This window comes from Trachypithecus francoisi, unplaced genomic scaffold (assembly GCF_009764315.1).
Source record: "Trachypithecus francoisi isolate TF-2019V2 unplaced genomic scaffold, Tfra_2.0 Lachesis_group4, whole genome shotgun sequence".
Classification (NCBI taxonomy): Eukaryota; Metazoa; Chordata; class Mammalia; order Primates; family Cercopithecidae; genus Trachypithecus; species Trachypithecus francoisi.
The window spans coordinates 56,564,034-56,589,491 of NW_022681469.1; the positions used below are offsets into that span (position 1 = coordinate 56,564,034).

The 25,458-nt window shown below is 41.6% G+C and overlaps 1 protein-coding gene across 7 annotated transcripts in view; it reads left to right on the forward strand.

The window, feature by feature from the left end:
* The window catches only part of FBXL13 (F-box and leucine rich repeat protein 13), a 282,389-nt gene that overhangs the window by 684 nt on the left and 256,247 nt on the right, over positions 1 to 25,458 (forward strand). For 3 of the 7 annotated variants that reach the window (XM_033193672.1, XM_033193673.1, XM_033193674.1), the window contains exons 2-3: positions 19,979 to 20,082; positions 20,560 to 20,650. In XM_033193672.1, coding sequence (XP_033049563.1) covers positions 19,979 to 20,082; positions 20,560 to 20,650 — 195 coding nt within the window. Of the gene's footprint in view, positions 1 to 156; positions 314 to 19,978; positions 20,083 to 20,559; positions 20,651 to 25,458 lie in introns of all 7 variants that reach the window. The other 4 variants (XM_033193679.1, XM_033193676.1, XM_033193678.1 and 1 more) reach the window with 2 other exon arrangements.

Genomic DNA, 25,458 nt, shown 5'->3' on the forward strand with positions numbered 1-25,458 from the left:
GTGAAGTCAAACTCCGACTTGAAGGCGCTCTGGGCTGTAGATGCTGATCAGAGAGAAGACAGAGGGTGATGGTAGCTGCAAGTGGGGAATGGGTGACATGTCCCAGGGGGAATGAGCACAAGGCCCAGATCGGAAACCCCAAAATCACCTTTTAAGGTTAGAACAAGAAGTGCCTGAGGAGTGGAGGAGGAGTGAGAAAGAAATGCTAGAGAGGCTGAGGAGGAAAATCAGCATACTGTCATTATGAAGAGTGTTGTCAGAAGTAGGGAGTAGGCTCTGGTCACCCAAGATAAGGACCTGGATTCTGCCCAAGGTGAGCCTGAGGTTTCCATGGAACCATGAGTGCAGAAAATAGATGGAGGTTAGCTGAGGGGAGAGTGGAAGCTGATACCTTTGGTTAGTGTAGTCAACCCTTTGTGAAGGTAAGGACCCTCACAGGATTGCCTTTAGACAACAGGAAGGACTACCCTTCCACCCCCATTATAATAGGAGGGAAGGAAGACAGGAAGGGATAAATACTAGGTTTTGTAAGGTTTTTGGGGGTAGGAAGCTGAGAACATTTGCCTTTGTTGACCTCTTTTTTTTCTGTACGAATAGTTGGTGAGATATTTTCCAAGAATGTGCGTGTTTGAGTGGGGATGGGGCTGTTGGTGCAGTAGGAGGTTCGAGCAAAGATACATTATGCGGGGAATGAGGGAGAGAGTTGTGTAGGGAAGGAAAAAGGAGGTCCCAGCTGAGGGTAGTAAGGCTCCTAGGCGGTTGGGAGGGCAATTTGGTAGAGACCCCTGTCTCCTTTTTGGATGGTAATTGAGAAATATTTATTAAAATGTTAAATACATGTACCCTTTAACCAAGCATTTCCACTTCTAGGGATCTACTTTAGAGAAATACTTGCACATGTGTTCAGAAGGATGTACAAGGATATTCATTATAACTTTGTTTCATAGTAAAAGTAGTAAATGACCTAAAGTGACTAAGCGAATGAGATATTATGTAGAATAAAGTATATCTGTACCTACTAAGAAGAAATGCCCTCCAAGACATATTATTATTATCATCATTATTATTGAGACACGGGGTGTTGGTCTGCCACCCAGGCTAGAGTGTAGTGGCTCCATCCTAGCTCACTGCAGCCTCAAACTCCTGGGCTCAAGCCATCCTCCCACCTCAGCCTCCCAAGTAGCTAGGACTACAGGCATACACCATATGGCTGGCTCCCAACACATATTATTAAGTAAAAAAGAAAAAGTACAAGTTGCTTAGCAGCTGTCCATTCTGCTCTAGCTGTCTATCTGATTTCATGTATGTTGTATATGTGTTTATGTATACATATATGTGTGTGTATCTATCTTTAAGACAATAGTGCATGCGTAGAACCTATGCCAAACTGTTAATAACAGATGTCTTGTGGAATGGTTTTGGGGGAGGAAATGGGGAATTCTAACTTTTTGCTCTATCCATAGCTGTGTTGTTTTAATTTATTATAGTGAGTTTCATGTTGTACCTCTATACAATTGTGCTTGAAAATATGTAGGGAGAATGGTACCCATCTTCCCGGTTGTGTGATTTTCTCAAGTAGCAGTCAGTAAACCAGATGTAGGTACAGAGATAACCAAGTTGACTTCGTCTGGGATAGGAATTTGCCAGGCATATATTAATAGAATGGAAGGGCAGTAGGTTAGGGAGCTAAGATCCTGAGTATCTGAAGTGATGGGCCAAGGACTCTGAGGACTCAGTGGGAAATGAGAAAAGGATATGATACTGAAATATGTACAGAAAATGGAGACTCCTAAGAGGGGATTGAAGAGAAGTAGAGGGAGTAATTAAATGAGGGAGCTGGAAACATAGGAGGTGGGGGTCAGAAAGTGGAATGTTTATATTTACAATTCAGAGTGCAGCCATTCTGAGTGATGACTCACTCTGTGATACAGCGTTGCAGCAGGTGGAAGAAACAGACTTGAGTTGAGAGTGAGGGTACATCAAGGAAGTGGTGGCCTCTTCTCATCTAGCCCGCCAGTTACTATAATATCACAAAGCTGCAATGAGGCAGTCCCCAGTTCCCCTCTGGGTGAAAGCACTCCTGGCTTGCCACCTTGTTCTGCACCCAGAGAGGAGGCCCTTATATGCATTCCCCATTGTCTAAGATCATATTCTCCTGAGAAGTCCTTCACTCACCTCTGCTACCACACTAGCAGCAAGAACAAGGGAGCAGTCTTCTGGGCCCCACACACCCACCTTAAACTCATTACCTATTTCTCCTAAGAGACTATCAAGATGAATTCCATTCTGCCTCTTATCTATTCTGTCTGTACATTTATTCATCTGACTCAATTTCCCAGATGGATTTTATACTTTTTTTTTTTTTTGAGAGATGGAGTCTTGCTCTGTCGTCCAGGCTAGAGTGCAGTGCTGCAACATCCACCTCCTGGGTTCAAGCGATTCTCCTGCCTCAGCCTTCCAAGTAGCTGGGATTACAGGCACCTGTCATGTCATCATGCTCAGCTAATTTTTGTGTTTTTGGTCGAGATAGGGTTTCACCATGTTGGTCAGGCTGGTCTCGAACTCCTAACCTCAGGTGATCCACCTGGCTCAGCCTCCCAAAGTGCTGGGATTACAGGTGTGACCCACCATGCCTGGCAGGTTTTATACTTTTCTAAAACCCATCTTCTGCAAGCTTTGGAATACATAAATAACCTTTCATTAAAATTTTCCCTGTATATTTAACCTCTTCTGAATTTCATCTGCCTGTCCTAAATAAAACCTGATTGTCTACCTACAATATCATTTTCCTGCAAATCTCTTGAATAGAGACTGATTTTTAAAAAATTCAGACCTGGCTTGGTGGCTCATGCCTGTAATGCCAGCACTGTGAGAACCGAAGGCAGGTGGATTTCTTGAGGCCAGGAGTTCAAGACAAGCCTTGGTGACATGGTGAGACCCTGTGTGTACAAAAGTTAAAAAAAAAAAAAAAAGAAAAAAAGCTAGCTGATCATAGTGGCTCACACCTGTAGTCCCTGCCACTTATGAAGCTGAGATGAGAGGATCACTTGAGCCCAGGAATTTGAGGGTACAGTGAACTATGATTGCACCACTGCATTCCAGCCTGGGTGATGGAGCAAGACCCTATCTCTAAAAAAATAAAAAATTAAAAAAAATTTTAAACAATCCTGCTTGGTCCCTGGGCTTACTGAATCTGTTGATAGATATTTTTCATCCGTTTTAGAAAATTCTTGGTTCTTTTCAAATAGTACTTCTATTCAGTTCTCTCTTTTCCTTTTGGAACTCCACTCGTAAATATGTTAGCTTTTTTTTTTCTTTACTTTGTTCTGCACGCCTCTTTTGATCTCTTCTGCTTTTTCCCCATTCTTTTCTTCTTTTTGAGCTCAAGTTTGGATCTTTTTCATTGGTGGTTTTCAAGTTTGCTAATTTTGTTTTATGCTGTGTCCAGTCTACTCTTAAATACATCAAATGAAATCTTAATTTTAGACATGTTTTTCAGTTCTAGAATGACAATTTGATTTTTAAATAAATTCTGATTATTAGAATTATGCATCTTTTCATTCGTTTTGCCTTTTTCTGTTTTCTTTATTTGTTCCCTCCAAATCGTTGAAATTTGATCCCCAGTGTTGGAGGTGGGGCCCAGTGGGAGGTATTTGAGTCATGTGGGCAGATCTCTCAAGAATGGCTTTGTGCTCTCCCCTGTGATAATGAGTGAGTTCTCCCTCTGTTCACCCAAGAGCTAGTTGTTTAAAAGAGCCTCCCTCCAGCTGTTTCTCTTACTCCTTCTCTTGCCATGTGACATGCAGGCTTCCTTTGCCTTCTGCAATGAGTAAAAGCTTCCTGAGGCCTTCACCAGAAGCCGAGCAGATGCTGGCACCATGCTTCTTGTACACCCTGCAGAACCCTGAGCCACATACAACTCTTTTCTTTATAAATTACCCAGCCTCAGGTATTTCTTTATAGCAGTGCAAAATGGATTAACACACATGTTGATGGTTGTTATTTTAAAAGTATTGTTTGTTGCTCGTGTCTATAATTCTAGCACTTTTGGAGGCCGAGGTGGGTGGATCACTTGAGGCCAGGAGTTCGAGACCAACTGAAATGCTGTCTCTACTAAAAATACAATAATTTGCCAGGTGTGGTGGTGCACGCCTGTAATTCCAGCTATTCGGGAGGCTGAGGCATGAGAATCGCTTGAAACCAGGAGGCAGAGGTTGCAGTAAGCTGAGATCACACCACTATACTCCAGCCTGGGTGACGGAGTGAGACTGTGTCTCTAAAAAAAATAAATAAAATAAATACATAAAGTGAAATCATTGTTTGTTAACTTGCATATCCAGATCATTTGTGGATCTGCTTCTATTGCTTATTCTGTTGATAATTCAAGACATTTTCCTGCCTTCGTACATATCTAGTAATTTCTTATTTTTATTGGACATTGTGTGAGAAAAGAACAATAGAAGCTCCAGATGATACACTCTTTTGCCAGCAGAGGTTCGTCCTTTCCTCTCTATAGGGTACAGAGCTCATGACCTCAGTCCAGGAAGGGATTGAGCTCATTGAGGTTGGACTATGGATTTATTTGGATTCAGTTTACATCTGGTTCATCCCTGTTCCTCAGACATAGCTCTTCTGGGCTTTTGATTGAGAAACTAGCTAGTCTCTGTCTCCTCAGACTGAAAGATTGTGAGATTTGGTTTTGCTCTTCGGAAGTATTTGAGCTTAGCTCTTTAGTTTCCCTCCTAGGCCCTCAACTTTATTATATATATTATATATAAATATATATAATATGTATGTAATATATTATGTATTATATATTATATATGGTAATATATATTATGTATTATATTATATATGGTAATATATATTATATATAATATATGTAGCATAATTGGGGAATATAATATAGAATATATATTATACAAATTATATATTATATAATTATATACCACATAATTATATTTATATATTATATATTTTTATATATTATATATTAATATATAATTTATTATATATAAATATGTATAATGTATAAGACATGTTCTATTTAATATCTATTCTCTATATAATATATATTCTATATATATATATTATATAAAATATTCTATATATTCTATATATATATTCCCCAATTTAAAACTTTTAATTTGAAATGCAAACTTGGGGAAGGCATAAAAATCACACACAAGCCTGCCACTTCACACTTGGAGGGTTGCACAGCGGCCGGGCAAAGGTGCTCCTCACTTCCCAGACAGTGCAGCAGCCGGCCAGAGGTGCTCCTCACTTCCCAGACGGTGCCACTTCCCAGATAGTGGGGCGGCCTGGCAGAGGCCTCCTCACTGCCCAGAGGGTGGGGCGGCCAGGGAGAGGCGCGCCTCACTTCCCAGACGGAGAGGCGGCAGGGCAGAGGCGCTCCTCACTTCCCAGACGGAGAGGCGGCAGGGCAGAGGCGCTCCTCACTTCCCAGGTGGTGGGGCGGCCAGGCAGAGGCGCTCTTCATTTCTGAGAAGGTGGGGCGGCCGGCAAAGGCGTTCCTCACGTCCCAGACCATAGGGCGACCGGTCAGAGGCCCTCCTCACTTCTCAGACGGTGGAGCGGCTGGGCAGAGGCGCTCCTCACTTCTCAGATGGAGCAGCCGCTGTAGGCCCTCAACTTTAAAATCTGGCAAGTACATTGAAGGTTATGCTGGCTGTATGTTTGAGGCAGGCTTCATCTTCCTTCCCTGAGATTATGAAAGGCTCCGTCTGCCTTGTAGGAGTTGATGTTCTAACTCCTCAGCCTCCTGTGTGAACACTCCCGTAACTCACTGCCTTATGGGAGACAGTGGCCACACTTGGGGCACCTCAAGTTTCTAATCTCGTGTTAGCCCCGTGCCACCGCCTTAAGCCTATTGATTTCTCTTCCCATTTGTAGACTTCCTCTGCCTGGGCCCAGCCCTGTCCTCTTTCCTACCCAGAACTGGCACATGTCCTCAGGGAAGATAAACAGCTGTGCGTTGTCAGCTCACTTCAGAAAATTTTCCTTCCTCTGGAATTCCATGGCTCTCCAATATCTTTTTTAAATGTGATTTTTGTAATGTATCCATTTTTTTCTAGTTGTTATAGCAGGGTCATTGGACCATGGTGACTTCCCACATCCTACTCAGAAATGAAATCCTATGGAGACTGTCTTGTTTCACTCCTCAGTTAACCTCGGATCTAGAAATAGGTTAGATGTCTTCCTTGGCTCCCCATTTCCACTTCCAAAGTACATATCTTCCCTCCTTTTTCTAAAGTCTCAGCTTCTTTGTAGTTCATAATATCGGATTTAGCACTCACTCTCTTCATTATGTACCAATTTCTGTGTTTTGTTGGTAGCATCAGCATCTGGCTCACCATCTTCCTTTCCCTCTACTCCTGTCATTGTTCTTGTGGCCTCAGTATTCACAGGGATGTTCCATTCAGATCCTTGACCTTTCTTCCAGTTATCTTTGCTTCCACAATTCCTCAGTTATTTCCTTCTATGATCATACTCTTAACCATTTTATCCAAAATTGCTGTATCATCTCTGAAATCTCCATGTCTTCATCCATTAGTCTCCTAATTTTCTAGCACACCCACATTGGAGCTTCTGCACTAGCACTTCTTCAACTGACTCAAACCACCATTTCATTCAATTATCTTTGCACTATCAAATATTACTCTCATGTCCTCATTTCTCTCTTTACCCATCTTAGATTCCTTGGTTCATCATTGTTGTAGATGTCTATTACCTAAACATTTAGTGGTTTAAAATAACAGTATTCATTTTATTATTGCCTCTCACAGTTATGGGAGTTGACAGAATGTTGTTGCTTGAGATCTGTCATGCACTTACATGTCAGAGTGGCTGAAGTTAAAATAATCTTGAAGGCTTCCTTACTTACATGCCTGGCAGTTGATGCTGGCTGTTGATGAGGACCTCTCCTGAGGCTGGCAGCTAGAACATCTATGTGTAACCTTTCCATGTGGCCTGAACTTCCTCACAGCGTGGAGGCTGGGTCCCAAAACAGGTGTCCAAGAGACAGAGCCAAGTAAAATCTCCTTTTATAACCTAGCCCCAGAAGTTACTCAACATCACTTTCCCTATATTCTCTTTATTACAAGTGGATTAATAAGACTAACCCGTATCCAAGAGGAGAGGAAGTAAACCCCACCTCTTTATGTAAGAAATATCATGTGTAGACATGTTTTTAAAATGTCACCATCATTATGATCACTTTCAAATACAATTTCTCCCTTCTTTCTCCCTTGTCCTATTGATGTGACAAACAGATACCCCTAGTAAAACTCAAATATCCAGCAATCCGTGCTTACCCCTGAGAAATGAACATTATTTAAAGGAAGAACACACAATTAAACTGACTTGTGTCACTTTAGATTCAATCCTCAGTTGTCAAATGGGCTCTCAATATAAACAGTCCTACATTTCCTAGTATTTTCAGTTTCTGACTATCCCATTACACCCACAGTGAAAGAGTAGACCAAAAAAAAAAATCCTTGGGAGGCCACGGTGGGCGGATTACCTGAGGTTGGGAGTTGAGACTAGCCTGCCCAACATGGAGAAACTTCATCTCTACTAAAAATACAAAATTAGCCGGGTGTGGTGGTACATGCCTGTACTCCCAGCTACTCGGGTCGCTGAGCAGAGGAATCTCTTGAACCTAGGAGGCGGAGGTTGCGGTGAGCCGAGATGGTGCCATTGCACTCCAGCCTGGGCAACAAGAGCGAAACTCCATCTCAAAAAAAAAAAAAAGTCCTCACAAAATTCTTCCACTGAATATTAAAAAATCAGCTGCATTTCAATTCTAGAACCAAAGTTTTTAATAGTAGCTTTTAAAAATTACATTCGGGCCGGGCACGGTGGCTCAAGCCTGTAATCCCAGCACTTTGGGAGGCCGAGACGGGCGGATCACGAGGTCAGGAGATCGAGACCATCCTGGCTAACACGGTGAAACCCCGTCTCTACTAAAAAATACAAAAAACTAGCCGGGCAAAGTGGCGGGCGCCTGTAGTCCCAGCTTCTCTGGAGGCTGAGGCAGGAGAATGGTGTAAACCCGGGAGGCGGAGCTTGCAGTGAGCTGAGATCTGGCCACTGCACTCCAGCCCGGGCGACAGAGCGAGACTCCGTCTCAAAAAAAAAAAAAAAAAAATTACATTCATAATAGCCACAAAAATTAAAAGGTTTCTTAGGCCAAGATGTGAAAGACCTTTTTGGAGGAATTTGTAAAATTTTATCGAAAGATGTTTAAGGTGACCTAAAGAAATGAAGTGCTCTTCCATGTTTATGAATGGGAAAATAACAGCATGTAATGTCTTCCCAGAAAATGTATACATTCATTGCAATTTTAGTGAAAGTCTAAAATTTTTTTCCCCATAAAACTAGACAGCTGATTATAATACTGCAAAAATATTGAGGAGGAGAAAAGTAGCCCTTGACACCTAGAAGCTGGACCAGTGCCATAATCTAGACCTTGGCGTTGCTTTGGGCTAGCATTATGTTAAGGCTTGTCAGTGCTGAAGGGACCCTGGAGGGAGATGGGGCTTCACTTCCTGGTTCCTATGTGCTTCCTCACTTCTTGTTCACGTGACACAGCTGCCAAGAGCATGTGTGTGGTGCACCCAGTGGTGTCCACTCTTCAGCAAGTTTTGCTCACCAGCCTCAGCCCATTGCACCCCAGCAGAGGGTGTCTGCTCACTAGTGTGAGCTGCTGGACTCCTGTTCACCAAACCTTGGCCCCTCATGGCTGAGAACTGTCTCTGTCTCAAGACAACCTAATGGACTTTCCCACTACACCTCAGCCACACTTTACATTCTCTGAATCTCAGCCTTGGGGAGGTGGCTGCCTTCCTTCCAAGGTTATTTCATCTTTGGGTACTCTGTCTGTGCCACAGCATGTCCTTTAGTGTTCTCTTTGCTCTCTCTTAGTAGTTACTCACTTTTTACTAGTTAGTAATTCTTTGAATTGCATTCTTTATTAGAATGTATTTATGAGATAGAATAAGTGTGTTCTTTATTCAAAATACAGGTGTGATTTCTGTCTCTCGACTGGACTCTGAGTGCTACAGGAGGATTAACTGGACAGGGACATGAGAACTTTCTGGAGAGTTGGAAAGAAACCACACCTGGGGTGTGGGTATTTTCATTATCAAAATTATACCAATAAGATTTATGCATTTGAAATCATGTAAATTTTACCTTAAATTATAATTGAGAATAGGTGGGGGAAATGGGTAGATATATAGATGATACAAAAATCACAGAATAATAATTGTTGAAACTGGGTGATAGGTACATAGGTGTTCCCTATACTATTGTTTATACATGTTTGAAATTTAAAAATCTAAAATGAAAGTCATGGCTGGGTGTTTTTTTCTCAGAATGTATGTAGCTAGGGATGGATGGAATGACACCTTTGATTTGGCTGTATAGTCATTTTCTGTTTGTGTGGTGTATCAGTTATCTATTGCCATGTGACATACAACCACTTAAAGCACTTAATGGCTTACAACAACAGGAATCACTTAGTTTGCTTAAAAATTTGAAATTTTGACAAGGTTTTGCAGGGAGTGGATGATCCACTTTTAAGATGATATCTTCTTTTGCATACCTAGCAAGTTGGTGCCGGCTGTTGGCTGGGAGTTCAGCCAGGTCTGTGAACCGGTAGGCTTGGTTCCTCTTCATCTGGACCTGCCCGTGGGCTGCTTAGACTTTCTCACAGTATGGTAGCTGATTTCTAAGACCAAATGTCCCCAGAGAGAACCAGATAGAAGTTATATCATTATTCATGATCTAGATTTGGAAGTCAACATTATTTTCACTTAGATTCAAGGGGAGGGAACATGGAACCCGTTTCATGATGGGAGGCATAACAAAGTCACATTGCAAAAAGAGCATGGAGGATGGGAGATACTGTCATGGCCATTGTGGAAAATATAATCTGCCATACTTGGCTTGTTCATATAAGGGGAGTCAGATCAAGTTGGATCTCAAAGCAGTCTCTGGAAAGATGTAGATCACAACAGCATCACTCAGTAAGTGGATCTCAACCCTTCTGTAACTACCCCCTTTTCTTCTTCCTTTCCCGTGTTCTCCAGGAGCAGATATCTACTTAGCATTTACAAGTTGCCTACGTAGCATCTACTTCCCTTTTCCTAATGTTTCCTACATTCTTATTCTATACGCTGTCTCTTCCCTCACCTAGCCCATTTGCTTCAAGAAAACTGTCTATCCCTATTTCTGGGGTTGGACCCCGACTGTCTCGCAACAACCAGTGCATTTAGTTTCCCTGGCCATGATGTTTGTGACCACAGGGAGGCGGAAGGTATAGGGTCGTGAGGGAGGGCAATATGTAATCCAAGCTGATTTAGATCAGGATGCTGGTTGGATATACCCTCTCTGGTTGTTAATGGAGGAGCACTTATTCCTGGGAACACTGGCAATTACCTGTGTGGCCACAAGGAGAGAGAATTTTAGCATGAAGTGGATTCCACAAAAGGCCAATTGAGGAAATGGAAAGAAACCAGGCCCTAGTGACATTAGTCAGCCACTGGATTAAACCTACACTCAGGCCTCATCTACCTTTGAATTTCTTTTAGGAGCTAATAAAGTACATATTAAGTTGAGTTTGTTACTTGAAACCTAAAGCAAGATGCGGGGATTATTTTGTATTTGTAAGAATTTCCTGGACCCCGCGTGATGGCTTATGACTGTAATTCCAGCATTTTGGCAGTCTGCGGCAGGAGGATTGCTTAAGGCCGGGAGTTTGAAACTAGCCTGAGCAACATAGTGAGAGACCGTCTCTACAGGAAAAAAATAAATAAATAAATAAATAAATAAATAAAAATAAAAAATATTGCCTAGGCTTCACCAATTGTTAACTGGGTGACTTTGAGAACATTTTCAAATCTCTCTGCTTCAGTTTTCTTTATAGTAAGATTCCAGATGGATGCCATCGTGAAAGAGAAAAGTAGGAAAAGAAAATAGCAAACTGTGTCCTCAGGCAGATCAATTTTAGTAAAGAATACAGTAATCCTGGCCGGGTGCGGTGATTCACACCTGTAATCCCAGCACTTTGGAAGGCCGAGGCGGGCGGATTATGAGGTCAGGAGATTGAGACCATCTTGGCTAACACGGCAAAGCCCTGTCTCTAAAAATATAAAAAAAATTAGCTGGGCGTGGTGGCAGGCACCTGTAGTCGCAGCTACTCAGGAGGCTGAGGCAGGAGAATGGCGGGAACCCGGGAAGCGGAGCTTGCAGTGAGCTGAGATTACACCACTGCACTCCAGCCTGGGCGACAGAGCGAGACTCCGTCTCAAAAAAAAAAAAAAAAAAAATAATCTCTCAGTATCCATGAGGCATTGGTTCCAAGACCTTCCTTGGAGACTGACATTCAAGAATTTTCAAATTCTCGGTAAAAAGTGGCGTAGCATTTGTATAGAACCTATACACATCCTCTTGTATACTTTAAATAATCTTTAGATTACTTATATCTAATATAATGTAAACACTATGTAAGTAGATGGTGTACTGTATCATTTAGGGAATAATGACAAGAAGAAACATTCTGTATGTGTTTAGTGCAGATGAAACTTTTTTTAAAATGTTTTTGATCTGTGGTTGATTTGAATCTGTGGTTGCAGGAGCCATGGATATGGAGGGCCAACTTGCGTAGGAATGGTGAGGATCTGAAAGTAGACACCTTTATACTATTCGTACCGGTGTAATCCTTTGAAAGTCTTTGTGGGCTCTTCGAGATTCACTCGTCCAGCTTAAAGACTGCTGGATTCTTTGTTCAATTCAAGTTAAACAAGTAACTTAATTCTTTGAACAGATGAGGCTCTCGACACCAGCCAGCCTTTTTTCTTGAGAAACGACAAGAGTGGTCAGCTGAGGGGGTACACTAGGACATTCTGTCAGCAAATATTTGCTGAGCCTCTACCACGTACAATTGAAAACACTTCAATGACTTCAACCACTTGGAGCTGTGACTCTCAGGCTGTCTCTAGCCCAAGCTTGTCTCCTGAGCTCTCTGAGCATTTATCCATTTGGGATGAGATTATACATTGATAATACTTTTTGGGAAAACAGTTTTGAAATATGTATGAAGATCTTTAATATATACCTTTTGATTCTATATTTTCATATAAATCTATCTTGGAGAAATAGAGATGAAGATATTTACATTTCATCATTAAGATTCAGGAAAAATATATTTTAGAAATTCAAGGTTTTTTTTTTTTTTGAGTCACATAAAGATACTTAGAGCCTGAACTTAGTAGGAAAACTAAGTATTGCCTTCTGATCTCTCACACTCCCTATATTCTTCATTTCTGTCTCTCAGAGCTCTGAGATACTCTTTCTACCACTGTGGGAATTAGCTTAATGTGCCCTCTATTTTTGGATATACTCCTTCCCAAAGGCATTTGTGTTTTCAAAGAGATTATTAAGATAGGAGCTCGCATAATAAAGCCTTCCTGGTAGACCTTCAGATAGTGGGTCATCCAGAAATAACATAGAAATCCTAGTTTCTCCCTCAGTTTTCTACTAGGTAGAAGTCAGTACATTGTTTACAGACAAACAAGGACTGCCCCACAGGGACCAAAGATGAGCTAGATATTATGGTGTACAAAAATATTAAGCAGATACACCTAGTGTTTGTATCTGAAAGAAAGAAAGCACTTTTCAAATGGTGAGCTCCAATTTCAGCTTAGTATAGGGAAGATGTAAAGAGTTTGCAAAACCAGATCTGTTCAGCAGAGGGGGTACTTAATCTACAAATCATGATTTTTAAAGCCAAGGGTTTTTTTTTTTTTTTGTAATGATGATTTTGTGAGAAGTTTTTTTTTTTTTTTTTTTTTTGAGACGGAGTCTCGCTCTGCCGCCCAGGCTGGAGTGCAGTGGCCGGATCGAGAAGTTTTTATGTTTCATGTTTCTTTCAAGATTAAGTTGCCAATCAGGTTTTTTTTTTTTTTTTGCGACAGAGTCTGGCTCTGTCGCCCAGGCTGGAGTGCAGTGGTGTGATCTCCGCTCACTGCAAGCTCCACCTCCTGGGTTCCTGCCATTCTCCTGCCTCAGCCTCCTGAGTAGCTGGGACTACAGGCGCCCGCCACCACGCCTGGCTAATTTTTTGTATTTTTAGTAGAGATAGGGTTTCACCATGTTAGCAAGGATGGTCTCGATCTCCTGACCTTGTGATCTGCCTGTCTCGGCCTCCCAAGTGCTGGGATTACAGGCGTGAGCCACCGTGCCAGGCCAGGTATTTTTTTGAGACTAATTGCTGCACGTATTTGTCAGAGATGCAAGAATCAGGAATTACTGATTATTGAGCAAGGGACTGCCCTGCCCATTTAGAAGAGCAGGAGCTGGATACACTAACTCATTTTGCTGGACCTTGGGCAGGAAGGTTGTATCTTCTCCAGAGGACAGTTATCTTTGCTGAATTCCCTCAGGCCAGCCAGGCAGTTTACATATGTAGTTCCTGAGATAAATCCACAGGACACTAAACAAAGAAAAGCGTATGATTTATTATTTTTCCATTTACAATTTTCTTAGAGGGGATGAGACGGCTGGAACTGCTTCCCCACTGGGACAGACCCAGTCTGGCAGGTATCAGAGTCCTTTGTCTCACTCTCACCTCATAGAGCCTGCTGCTCTTCACCTGTCCTGTCCAGTCTGCTTTAAAAACCTTCAAGTCTAACAAAAAAAAAAAAAAGAAAAGGAAAAAAAAACAACAACAAAAGCCTTCAAGTCTGGTCCCGAGGGGCATCTTCCTCTTTCTGGGGTCTCATCTGAACGTTGAAGCCAGTTGGCCTCTTTGAGTAATCTTCCAGAATATTCATTTATAGAGTTTCTAAAATAAAATTTTGACACCATCTATTTCAATGTTAAAAAGACATAAAAGCCCCTTTATTTTCAAAATTGTAACTTACTAACTTCCATAAATACAAATTAAGATATCTCTCAAAACAACAGCATCCTACCTCCATCTCCATCTCACACGGGGATGGCGATCATTTGTGAGATACTGCTTTAGATATGTTTCAGAGGTTGGGGTAGGGGATAGGAAAGTGGAAGGGACTTATAACTTCCATAAATACAAAGTAAGGTATCTCCCAAAACAACAGCGTGCTACCTCCATCTCCATCCCACACGGGGATGGCGATCATTTGTGAGATACTGCTTTAGATATGTTTCAGTGTTTGGGGTACCAGAACATCCTTTTCTGTTTCTTCACCTGCTGAGGGCTCCCCAAGTATTTGATAATCACTTTTATCTCTGCACTTTTGGCGTAATTATTTTTTGTATTACAATATTACTATTTCAGCCCTCAGCATATTTCACTATGTTTATCTGAGTATCTGAAAAGCTAAACAAGACTTGCTCTCTTAAGTGTCTTACATTTGTTTTTGTGTGTCCACCCAGAGTGATAATAGTTATTGTCTTGCTATTTATATTTGAACTGTTCATCTATCCAGGTTTCTCCTAGCCATTTTCCACTAAATGCTTTTGTGCTAACATCTTCCATTAGGTGTGGTTTAAGTCAGAGTCAGTCTCTCTCTTTCTCTCTGAGTCGTCACACTGGACTTTGAGTAGTATAAGGGAATATTTTCAATTTCTTTTCTCTATGTCTAAGTGTTTTCCTCTAATGAAGATGATAATTAGCAGTGGAATGGTTAAAAATAATGATGGACCGGGCACAGTGGCTCATGCCTGTAATCCCAACACTTTGGGAGGCTGAGAGGAAGGAGGATCACTTAAGCCCAGGAGTTCAGGACTAGCCTGGGCAACAGATTGAGACTCCATTTCAACAACAGAATTAAGTGAGTTTGGTGGCACATGCCTGTAGTCCTAGCCTCTTGGGAGGCGGAGGTGGGAGAATTGCCTGAGCTCAAGAACTTGAGGTTCACTGGGTTGATTGTGCCACTGCACTCCAGCCTGGGTTACAAAGCAAGACCTTGTCTCAAAAAAAAAAAAAAAAAATGCGCACACACACACACACACACATATATATGTATGTGTGTATATATGTATGTGTGTGTGTATATATATGTAATAGCTTGCTATAATTATCTGTTGAGTGCCTATTTTGTGCTAGACACTATTCAAAGCAGTTTTTAATTTTCGTGGTAGCCCTATGGCATATGAACCTTTATTATCCCACTTTTTAAAGGAAAGAAAAACAGAGATGTAATTTGTCAACGGTTGAATGGTAGAAGATTGCAAATCCCAGATTTAAACCAACTGGATTCCACCCTTTGCATTTTCTTGCTTTTCAAAAGATGAATAGTAGGGGAACGGAGTGGAAGCAACAGTCCTCGATCAACCCACGTTTGTCCTCAGGACCCAGAACATCCTTCAGAATAGATGAGAAATATTGGAAACTGAGTTTAGGGAAGTAGAACCAAAGAAAGTGAGGATTACGTGTAATTGCTTTGTGAATTTACAAGCTTGAGAGAGTCAATCCAATAATTAACTCATGTACTTTTTTGTCCTTGATTGTGCAAGTTTTTACTGAGAATATTATTAGTAATATGATTAATGTTTTCGAGAGTCAAACATTAATCTTGTGGGAATGTTTGCTTATTTTGCTTCTGCTTACAATAAAGACTAAGTTAATGGTTTTGTGATTTTTATATTCATTGGGCAGGGAAAAAGCTATTGATTCATTAACTATGCTGTCTTATTGGCATGTAGCTATGCACTGTTCACTCAATACATAAAATATCATGTTATGCTATTTTGTCCAAGGGAAAAAGACAGTGAGATTTCTTTCTTTATTATTATTTTTTGAGGCAGGGTCTTTCTCTGTCACCCAGGCTGCATTACAGTGTTTTGATAATAACTCACTGCAACCTTGAACTCCTGGGCTCAAGCAATCCTCCCACCTCAGCCTCCCAAGTAGCTAGGGCTACAGGTGCACGCCACCATACTCAGCTAATTTTTAAAATGATTTTTGTATTTTTTAGAGATAGAGTCTCACTGTATTGCCCAGGGTAGTCCTGAACTCCTGTCTTCAAGAAAACTTCCCACCTTGGTCTCATAAAGTGGTGGGATTGTAGGCATGAGCCACCATACCTGGCCAACAGTGAGATTTCTTATGTGAAAAGTGTGCATTTCAACTCTGCTAGTTCCATATGCCTTTATTAGCATTTCAGAGACTTACCCTGTCAACCTGACTTCTGCAGGATAGCTTTTCAAGAAAACTAGTTTATTATAAGTGGAGCTTGGAAATATATATATAATCAATTTCTGACATACATTAACCAGATCTCAACTTTCTTAAAAATGTACCATAAAGCTGAACTTCATTTAGGTACTTATTCTCAGACATCAGTATGCATAGGAATCACCTGGGGAGCTTAGTAAAATGCAGGTTTCTAGGCCCTATTCTCAGAGACAAATTCATTTTCCAGGTGATTCTGATATAGATGTCCTCAGGGTGCCAGAATAAGATGGAGAAAAGGATGTAGAGTCGGGAATACAAACTCAGTAGTCTGGAGACCCAGGCATAGAAGTGCTAGAGAGCAGATGGGCTTTTCACCAAGGATATGGAGGGAGCTGTGGGAAGTCTGATTGGCCTCCAGGTAATATAAGGCTTCAGCACTTTTTGTTAGGTCCCTGTAGGACTCAATCTTGCTGGCTCTTTAGGTAATAGATGACTGTTCAAATTCAGGTTGCAGCTGTGGTGAGACCACTAATCTCCTGTGCAACTGTAGTCTCTTGGTTTGGGGGAAAAGGAAGTCAGTCTGCAGGTGACTGAGCACTTATAAGCAGTTAGTATGGGCTCGGTTTGAAGGCAGAGCTGGAGAGGGAGAGGGATCTAAATCTTACCATTCTGCCGTTCTCTAAAGGGCTGAGCTTCCTGCTTGCAGGCTGTATGCTAAGAAGAGGAGCATAGAGCTATTGCAAAAGGGGAGATTGTTATTATGCAGGGTCCAATTAGGAGAAATTACCCTTTTTAGTTTTGGAGGAACACTATGAGAATTGCTAAGAGTCTAAGACAAGACCCCAGGCCTAGATCTGCTGACACTTGGCCTATGGAGGCAGGAAGGACTGCTCTGTGTAACTCCAGTGATGGAGTTATTTTGTTCTGGAAATAGAGGATCAAGAGAAAAAGACAGCAGGAGTGGGTCCAAAGCATCCCGACTACCTGCAACATGCACACTAGACCCCATCAGAAAACAGTGAACCACGAAGGGAAATGAAAAATTCCAGGTGGTTTCTGTGGGAAGTGTGCTGCAGACCTTTTCATCTGTCTCAAATGGAGAAAACATCAGTAATTCTGTATATCTTGCCAACACTTTTAACAAGAAGTTTCTTCTTTTGGGGGGGCCTCATAAGGAAAATGAGACAGCAGCAACTTTACAAGTTCTATATATGTGCTTTAAACAGTATCTTAGATCCAGCAGGTCCGTTGTTTCCCACCTATGTGTACTGAGCTACAATTTTTCAAATGTGTATACTCTGTAGATGCTGTGAATGATAAAATACAAATGTATTTTTAAGAGTTCTTGGCCGGGCGCGGTGGCTCACGCCAGTAATCCAAGCACTTTGGGAGGCCGAGGCGGGTGGATCACAAAGTCAGGAGATTAAGACCATCCTGTCTAACACGGTGAAACCCCGTCTTTACTGAAAACACAAAAACAAAATTAACTGGGTGTGGTGGCGGCACCTGTAGTCTCAGCTACTCGGGAGGCTGAGGCAGGAGAATGGCATGAACCCGGGAGGCGGAGATTGCAATGAGCCAAGATCGCACCACTGCACTCCAGCCTGGGTGACAGAGCCAGACTCCGTCTCAGGAAAAAAAAAAAAAAAAAAAGAGTTCTTAAATTCACACAGTTTAATGGTGGATATTCTCAATCTCTTTTATGGTTGAGTCTAAGGAACTTTTTGTCCAAAAACACAAACCCGCAAAAAACCCCAATGAGTTTCTCATGCTTTAAAAGGCTAGAAACCCCTGAAGTAAAGCATCATAGTTATGTAAAGATTGGCTGTAAAGAACTTACTCCTCACGTAATGCAAACCCTCATGGTACAGTGACTTTATTGTGTTGTTTATGATGGATTTTTAGACAGAGGCAAGATAAACTGCATTTTTGTTTTACTTTAGCAGAATATTAACACTGAATGCAGAGTGATATGTAAAAATACATTTACTTTAAAACTGTCACATTATTTGACTTTTTAACTGTATAAGAAAAAGTTTGCTGCTGCTAGAGTAAACAGATAACCCACATAGTAGGCAAAAATCTGTACATCCAACAAAGGACCAATATCCAGAATCTGCAGGGAACTCAAGCAAATTAGCAAGAAAAAAACAAACAATCCCTTCAAAAAGTGGGCTAAGGGCATTAATAGACAGTTCTCAAAAGGAGATATACAGATGGCCAGCAAACATGAAAAAATGCTCAGCATCACTAATGATCAGGGAAATGCAAATCAAAACCGCAATGTAATACCACCTTACTCCTGCAAGAATGGCCATAATCAAAAAACAAAACAGACAAACAAACAAACAAAAAAAACAATAGATGTTGACGTGGATGCAGTGAAAAGGGAACACTTCTACACTGCTGGTGAAAATGTAAAGTGGGCTAGGCATGGTGGATCACGCCTGTAATCCCAGCACTTTCAGAGGCTGAGGCAGGCGAATCACATGAGGTCAGGAGTTCAAGACCAGTTTGACCAACATGGTGAAACCCTGTCTCTACTAAAAATAGAAAAATTAGCCAGCCGGATCTGGCGGCGGGTGCCTGTAATCCCAGCTCCTCAGGAGGCTGAGACAGGAGAGTCACTTGAATCTGGGAGGCGGAGGTTGCAGTGAACCAAGATCGCACCATCGCACTCCAACCTGGGCGACAACAGTGAGACTCTGCTCAAAAAAAAAAAAAAAGTAAACTAGTACAACCATTATGGAAAACAGTGTAGAGAGTCCTTAAAGAACTAAAAGTAGAACTACCATTTGATCAGTAGTGGGATAGCAATCCCACTACTGGGTATCTACCCAGAGGAAAAGAAGTTATATGAAAAAGATACTTGCACACACATTTATAACAGCACAGTTCACAATTGCAAAAATATGGAAACACCCCAAATGCCCATCAATCAATGACTGGATAAAGAAATTGTGTGAGAGAGAGATACATATCACATCATATATATATGATGCAATACGAGTCAGCCATCTCAAGCCTGTAATCCCAGCACTTTGGGAGGCCGAGACGGGCGGATCATGAGGTCAGGAGATCGAGACCATCCTGGCTAACACGGTGAAACCCCGTCTCTACTAAAAAAATTCAAAAAACTAGCCGGGCGACGTGGCGGGCGCCTGTAGTCCCAGCTACTCGGGAGGCTGAGGCAGGAGAATGGCGTAAACCCAGGAGGCGGGGCTTGCAGTGAGCTGAGATCCGGCCATTGCACTCCAGCCTGGGCAGCAGAGCGAGACTCCGTCTCAAAAAAAAAAAAAAAAAAGAAAAAAGAAAAAAAAAAAAAAGAAAGAACGAGTCAGCCATAAAAAGGAATGAATTAATGGCATTCACAGCAACCTGGATGGAACTGGAGACCATTATTCTAAGTGAAGTAACTCAGGAATGGAAAACCAAACATTTTACGTTCTCACTTATAAATGGGAGCTAAACTATGAGGATGCAAAGACATAGAATGATACAATGGACTTTGGGGACTCAGGGGGAAAGGGTGGGAGGGGGGTTGAGAGATGAAAGACTACAAATTGGGTTCAGTGTATACTGCTCAGGTGATAGGTGCACCAGAATCTCACAAATCACCACTAAAGAACTTACTCATGAAACCAAATACCACCTGTTCCCCACAAACCTATGGAAATAAATAATTAAAAAACAAGAAAGCCCAAAACAAACTGAGCAATAAAAAGTTATCTGCTGCTTAGTAAAAACATGAAAATTCAGAAACATTGATGTCATTTCCCTTTTTTTCCCCAGGCACTGTTATGTGGTATACTTGTTACATGTCCTGAGGATCCACTGAGGTATTTAGAGGGAATGATCATGGTTATAATCAAAAGTGGTCTTCAGAATCTTCTTTGGTAAGTATTGTTTTGATTTGTGGTAGGGAAATATTTTATTGTGAAGGAAAACTTTTATTGTACAGGAAAACTTTTATTGTACAGTAACAAAATAAGCATCTTGTCAATGCTTCCAATCTTAAGATTGTTAAGCAATCCTTCCACAGGCTTTTCAGTTCCAAAGACACAAACCTGAATAATTTGCCCAGTGGTTCTCAACTTGAGAAATATCGTGTATTCTCATCAGTAACGTGTTCATAGGGCCAGTTTATTTCAAGTTGGGAATGAGGAAAGGGAGGCATATCCTCCTTTGGGGGACACAGCAAAATCTTGTGAGAGTAGTTTGAAAAAGTCCTCCAGGTGATTCTGATCTGCTTCTCCTAAGGGAAAATGTGTTTTCTTTCTCCTCTCTTTCATTCCACCTACAAGAATCACTGATTTAATTATGGAACTAATTAATGAAATTAATTTTGACTGTGTTTTATGATGTTATTAAAGGGATATGTGCATTGCTCCATCAATGAAACCAAACATTCGAAGATTGTCTGAAACTTACCTGGAACAACTTTTTGAATTGGATGATCAGCTGGTAATTATTACTAACCAAGAATATGCAAATATATATTTTAAATTTTGATGGAATTTTCCAAATATATTTTATGGGAGGTGTGAGGTCAGACTGTTTTTGGTGTTGGGGGCACCGACAAAAGTGAAGGAATAGCCACTCACATACACAAATGCATGCAAAGCCACACCCATAGTAACCTTCCCAAATTTCCAGAAGGTATTTACAAAGGCATTTCCTTCTCTTTCTGATACAATCTTTCCATAAGTTTTCCCCCTTTCCTCTTTCTCCTTCTCCCATGCATCTTTATAAACATAAAAATAGCATTACGGAAAGCTTTACAAGAGGATGTTTTCTTTCGTTTCTAATCTGCTTCCTTCTGTGTTCCATTCCACTGCCCATTTTCTCTGCTGTCTGCCTTCTCAGATTAGATTATAGGGAATCATGCTCGTAATGATATGACCAAAACATTAATGACATTCAACTTAAAAGCCAGATCTTGTTGTTACTGAAAACTAGTGCCAGCAACTGGTTTTGATCTTGTAAAGAGGGCAAGGAAGTAATTCAGGACATGAAGACTTTAGAATAAAGCTCTTTTAAGGGAGGCTAACAGAGCAAAAGGAACATGAAGAGAGAAATACTAGCACACATTAGATATGTGTGGAACCATGTGTGATACCCCCTTTTTTTTTTCCCCAGACGGAGTCTTGCTCTGAATGCCTGGGCTGGAGTGCAATGGCGCAATCCAGGTTCACTGCAACCTCCGCCTCCCGGGTTCAAGCGATTCTCCTGTCTCAGCCTTCCGAGTAGCTGGGATTACAGATGCATGCTGCCTCGCCACTAAAATATAATTTTTTTGTATTTTAGTAGAAACAGGGTTTCACCATGTTGCCCAGGCTGGTCTCGAACTCCTGACCTCAGGCAATCCACCTGCCTCAGCCTCCCAAAGTGCTAGGATTACAGGTGTGAGCCACTGCACTTGGCCCGTGTGTGATACCTCTTGATTACAGGGCTGTAGTTTGGTAGGCCCAGGCGGGTCTTGGGAGTTGCTATTGAAGTTGGATGTTGAAAAGTGGAATCAAAGCCATGTTCAAGGTGGGGGCTGAGAGTCAGAAACAATTTGAGGTATCTGTTTAGAAGGATGGGTGGTGAGTAACACTGGAAACAACAGAGAAACAATTAGAGGGCTGAGATGATTCTGAGGCACCAGTACATTGGGCAGATCCCATGTGTCCCATCCTAGTTGATCTGCATCATGGTGTGTGGATGTTTCTACTGTACTTTATTAACCACAGACTTTTGATCTACTATGGAGTGCAGGTATCTGCAAATTACTGTGTTTTTGGAACTGTTTGGGGACAACCTCGGGAGCTGAGGGAGAAGCCTAGGGGACAGGATTCTGGGTCCTGTATGCCTACCCCTGTACTCCAGAATAGTTTTGGTTTCAGTATGATTTTGCTTGAAAAAAGCTTGACAGCCATTGCTAAAATACACTGAAGTTTTTGAAAGCCACTGATTTAGAGTGGTAAACCCTATCATCAATATTATGACAAGGACCTTATATGAAGTCAGGCCAGCTGTCCAGTGTCTAGCTAGAAGCCCATAGGGAATCATTTAAAAACTGCAGATAATTCTGGCCGGGTTTGGTGGCTCACACCTCTAATTGCAGCACTTTGGGAGGCCGAGGCGGGTGGATCACCTGAGGTCAGGAGTTCGAGACCAGCCTGGCCAACATGGCGAAACGCCGTCTCTACTAAAAGTACGAAAATTAGCTGTGCATGGTGGTGGGCACCTGTAATCCCAGCTACTCAGGAGGCTGAGGCAGGAGGAGAATCACTTGAACCTAGGAGGTGGAGGTTGCAATGAGCCAAGATTGCACCACTGCACTCCAGCCTGGGCGACAAGAGCAATACTCCATCTTAGAAAACAAACAAACAAAAACTGCAGAGAATGTCAAGAGACATCATAGCTACTTCAAACCTAAAGTTTTATTAGAAAAGGAATTGTTGGCTGGGTGTGGTGGTTCATGCCTGTAATCCCACTTTGGGAAGCTGAGGCAGGTGGATCACCTGAGATCAGGAGCTCGAGACCAGCCTGGCCAACATGGTGAAATCCCGTCTCTACCAAAAATACAAAAACTAGCTGGGCGTGGTGGCAGGCACCTGTAATCCCAGCTACTCCAGAGGGTGAGCCAGGAGAATCACTTGAACCCAGGAGGAAAAGGTTGCAGTGAGCTGAGATCGCGCCACTGCACTCCAGCCTGGGTGACAAGAATGAAACTCTGTCTCAAACAAACAAAAAAACACAAAAGGGAATTGTCAGAGATATTTCATAATGTTGAAAATGCAGAAGTTAAAATATTAGAAGCTGATCCAAACTTAGAGTTATGACAGTTTGCCAAGGCATAGAAAAGGTGCCCACTTCATATAATAAGTTGGAAATAATATAAATGAGATAGGACTTTGCAAAAGCAATGAGGGAAATATTTGTTAAGGTTAGACATGAAAATGTGAATCTCCAGGTGTCCTAGGGTTGCTTGTTAGAGGGCTCAACCTAGGTTGGATCAAGATTAATTCATTTCTCCTCCACCCTCAGAGAAAAATGAAAAGTTTTTTTCTACAAAGAAGCAAAACACTTTAATCCTCAGTGTTTTTGATATTTTAAAGTATATACTCTAAAGCCAGGCACAGTGGCATGCACTTGTACCCCCATGTACTTAGGAGGCTGAGGTGGGAGAATTGCGTGAGGCCAGGAGTTTGAAACCAACCTGGGCAACATAGTGAGACCTCATCTCTTAAAGAAAATGTATAGTATACTAAATGAATAATGGTTTTACTTTTTTTCATATGCCTTTCCTATGTAGTTTTCCATACCGTTATAACTAGCAGTAAAATGATTTTTCATGTTTTAACAGAAAACTTCAAAGGTCATGAATAACTGTAATTTTTCCCATTAATTATTGATTGTTTAATTGCAGGGTTTTTCAGTCTTACACTGCACAGTTCTGCACAGTGAGGACTGCCTATATGTGCTGTTAAAGTGATCTAAATATGTCCTGAGAAGGACTCTGTACTTCTATATTTAGTTCTTATGGAAGAACTGCAACCTAGCTTAATAGGTAGACAAGATTGAAAACCTAACTAGGAGTATGTACCTATAACTATAGCTGAGACTTGGCCAATCCCAGCAGCCATACTTAAACCATTCATACACCGCTGAGTGTTCAAACTGTTCAAACAAGGCAAACATCAATCTGTAACCAATCTAGCTGTTCTGTACCTTACTTCCAATTTCTGTACATCATTTCTCCTTTTTGATCTATAAATCTTCCACCAGGTAGCTGCGCTGGAGACTCTGTGAATCTGCTGTGATTCTGGGGGCTACCTGACTTGTGAATTTTTCATTGTTCAATTAAACTCCATTAAATTTTATTTGGCTAAAGTTTTTCTTTTATCAGATGGTGTCAGAAGTGGGATCTGAAGTAGAGCTTCTGGCGACCCCCGGGAGTGCTGAGTGAACTGAACAAGCAAGGTACCTGCAGGACCCACTTGTGTTCACTGATCTCTCAGAGCAGCTGGGGATTGTGGATAAGCTCTCTCTTGGATTTCAGAGCTCCACAGGTTTGTGTTTTGAGCTCTCCAAGTTTCTTTGAGCCAATTTCTGATCCAAACGGTTTGGAAGTCATGACAGAAACTGAGCTGGGTCCAGGAATGGATTTGATCTGGGAATTAATTGGCTTGGATCCAGTTAGAGGTCTCTTACACCTGACTGGTTCAGAAAGGAACTGATAGTAAGCAGTAATATTGCAGGGTTATAAAACTCGACTTTTGAAAACTCACAGGGATTTTTATGTTCTACCCCTTTGTTTCATTTTTCTTGCATGCTTAGGTAGGAAAAATCATTGGCTCAGTTAATCAAGAGACCCTGAGAGTCAAGCCAATATTTTAGGTAAAAATGAGATCCTTAATTTCTGGAAAACTAAGTTCCTTCCAGCTTACCTTAGGCCTGGGAGGCAGCATAGTCTTACAGAAATGGCAAAATCTTACTAAAGATAACTTACAGTGGAATGTTCCAAATGTACAACAATGCAATTAAGTATGTTTAAAAATAAGGGCTCTCAGTAAAGTCTCTTTCAGTTAAGAACAGGTTTGGCGCTATGGGATGTTAACTGCTATTCTCTTTGGATTAATCTGTCTTATACTTTTTGCTGACTGCTATAGGTGACAGTGTTAGGCATGTACGGGACCGTGGGACATGGGAAGCTTTTTCCTCCCCAAAAGGGGAAACTTGAGAGCTGATGGGATTGCTGGAAAAGATCCCTTCACTACTGACAAGTGGCCTCCTGAACTTTTCAGTGTCATAGCAATGAGTGGGTCTTGCTCTGGCCTCCCTGAGCTCTTCACCTTCCCCATCTTGCCACAGGCAATACTTTTCTTTCTCTTCCTTTCCTTTCATATCTTTTCTGTTACTAAGGGCAGCCATCTTGCCCAGAGACCATGTGCTGAAACTCCTAGTTGGAGGTTGGATTAAAGATGACAGGGGCCATCGGAGGGCAAATTTAAGCCTAACCAGTTTGATATTGGGTGCTAAACAGAGTGGCTAATGTCTGTGTTTTATCATATGTGTTTTGTTCTGGCCCAAACAAAAAAAGATAATTTTCTTTTATGATGCAGCTTGGCCTCCAGGGTGATGGTGTGGCAAGCTGGGTCACTAGAGCTGCTCAGGGAAAGGGAAAGAGAGCCCAGAAGCCTGGCATGCCAGTAAAAGGGTAAGAATTTCTTACCAGTCAGATTTCTGGCTTTTTTCCTCTTTTTCTTTGTGCAAAATGTTTA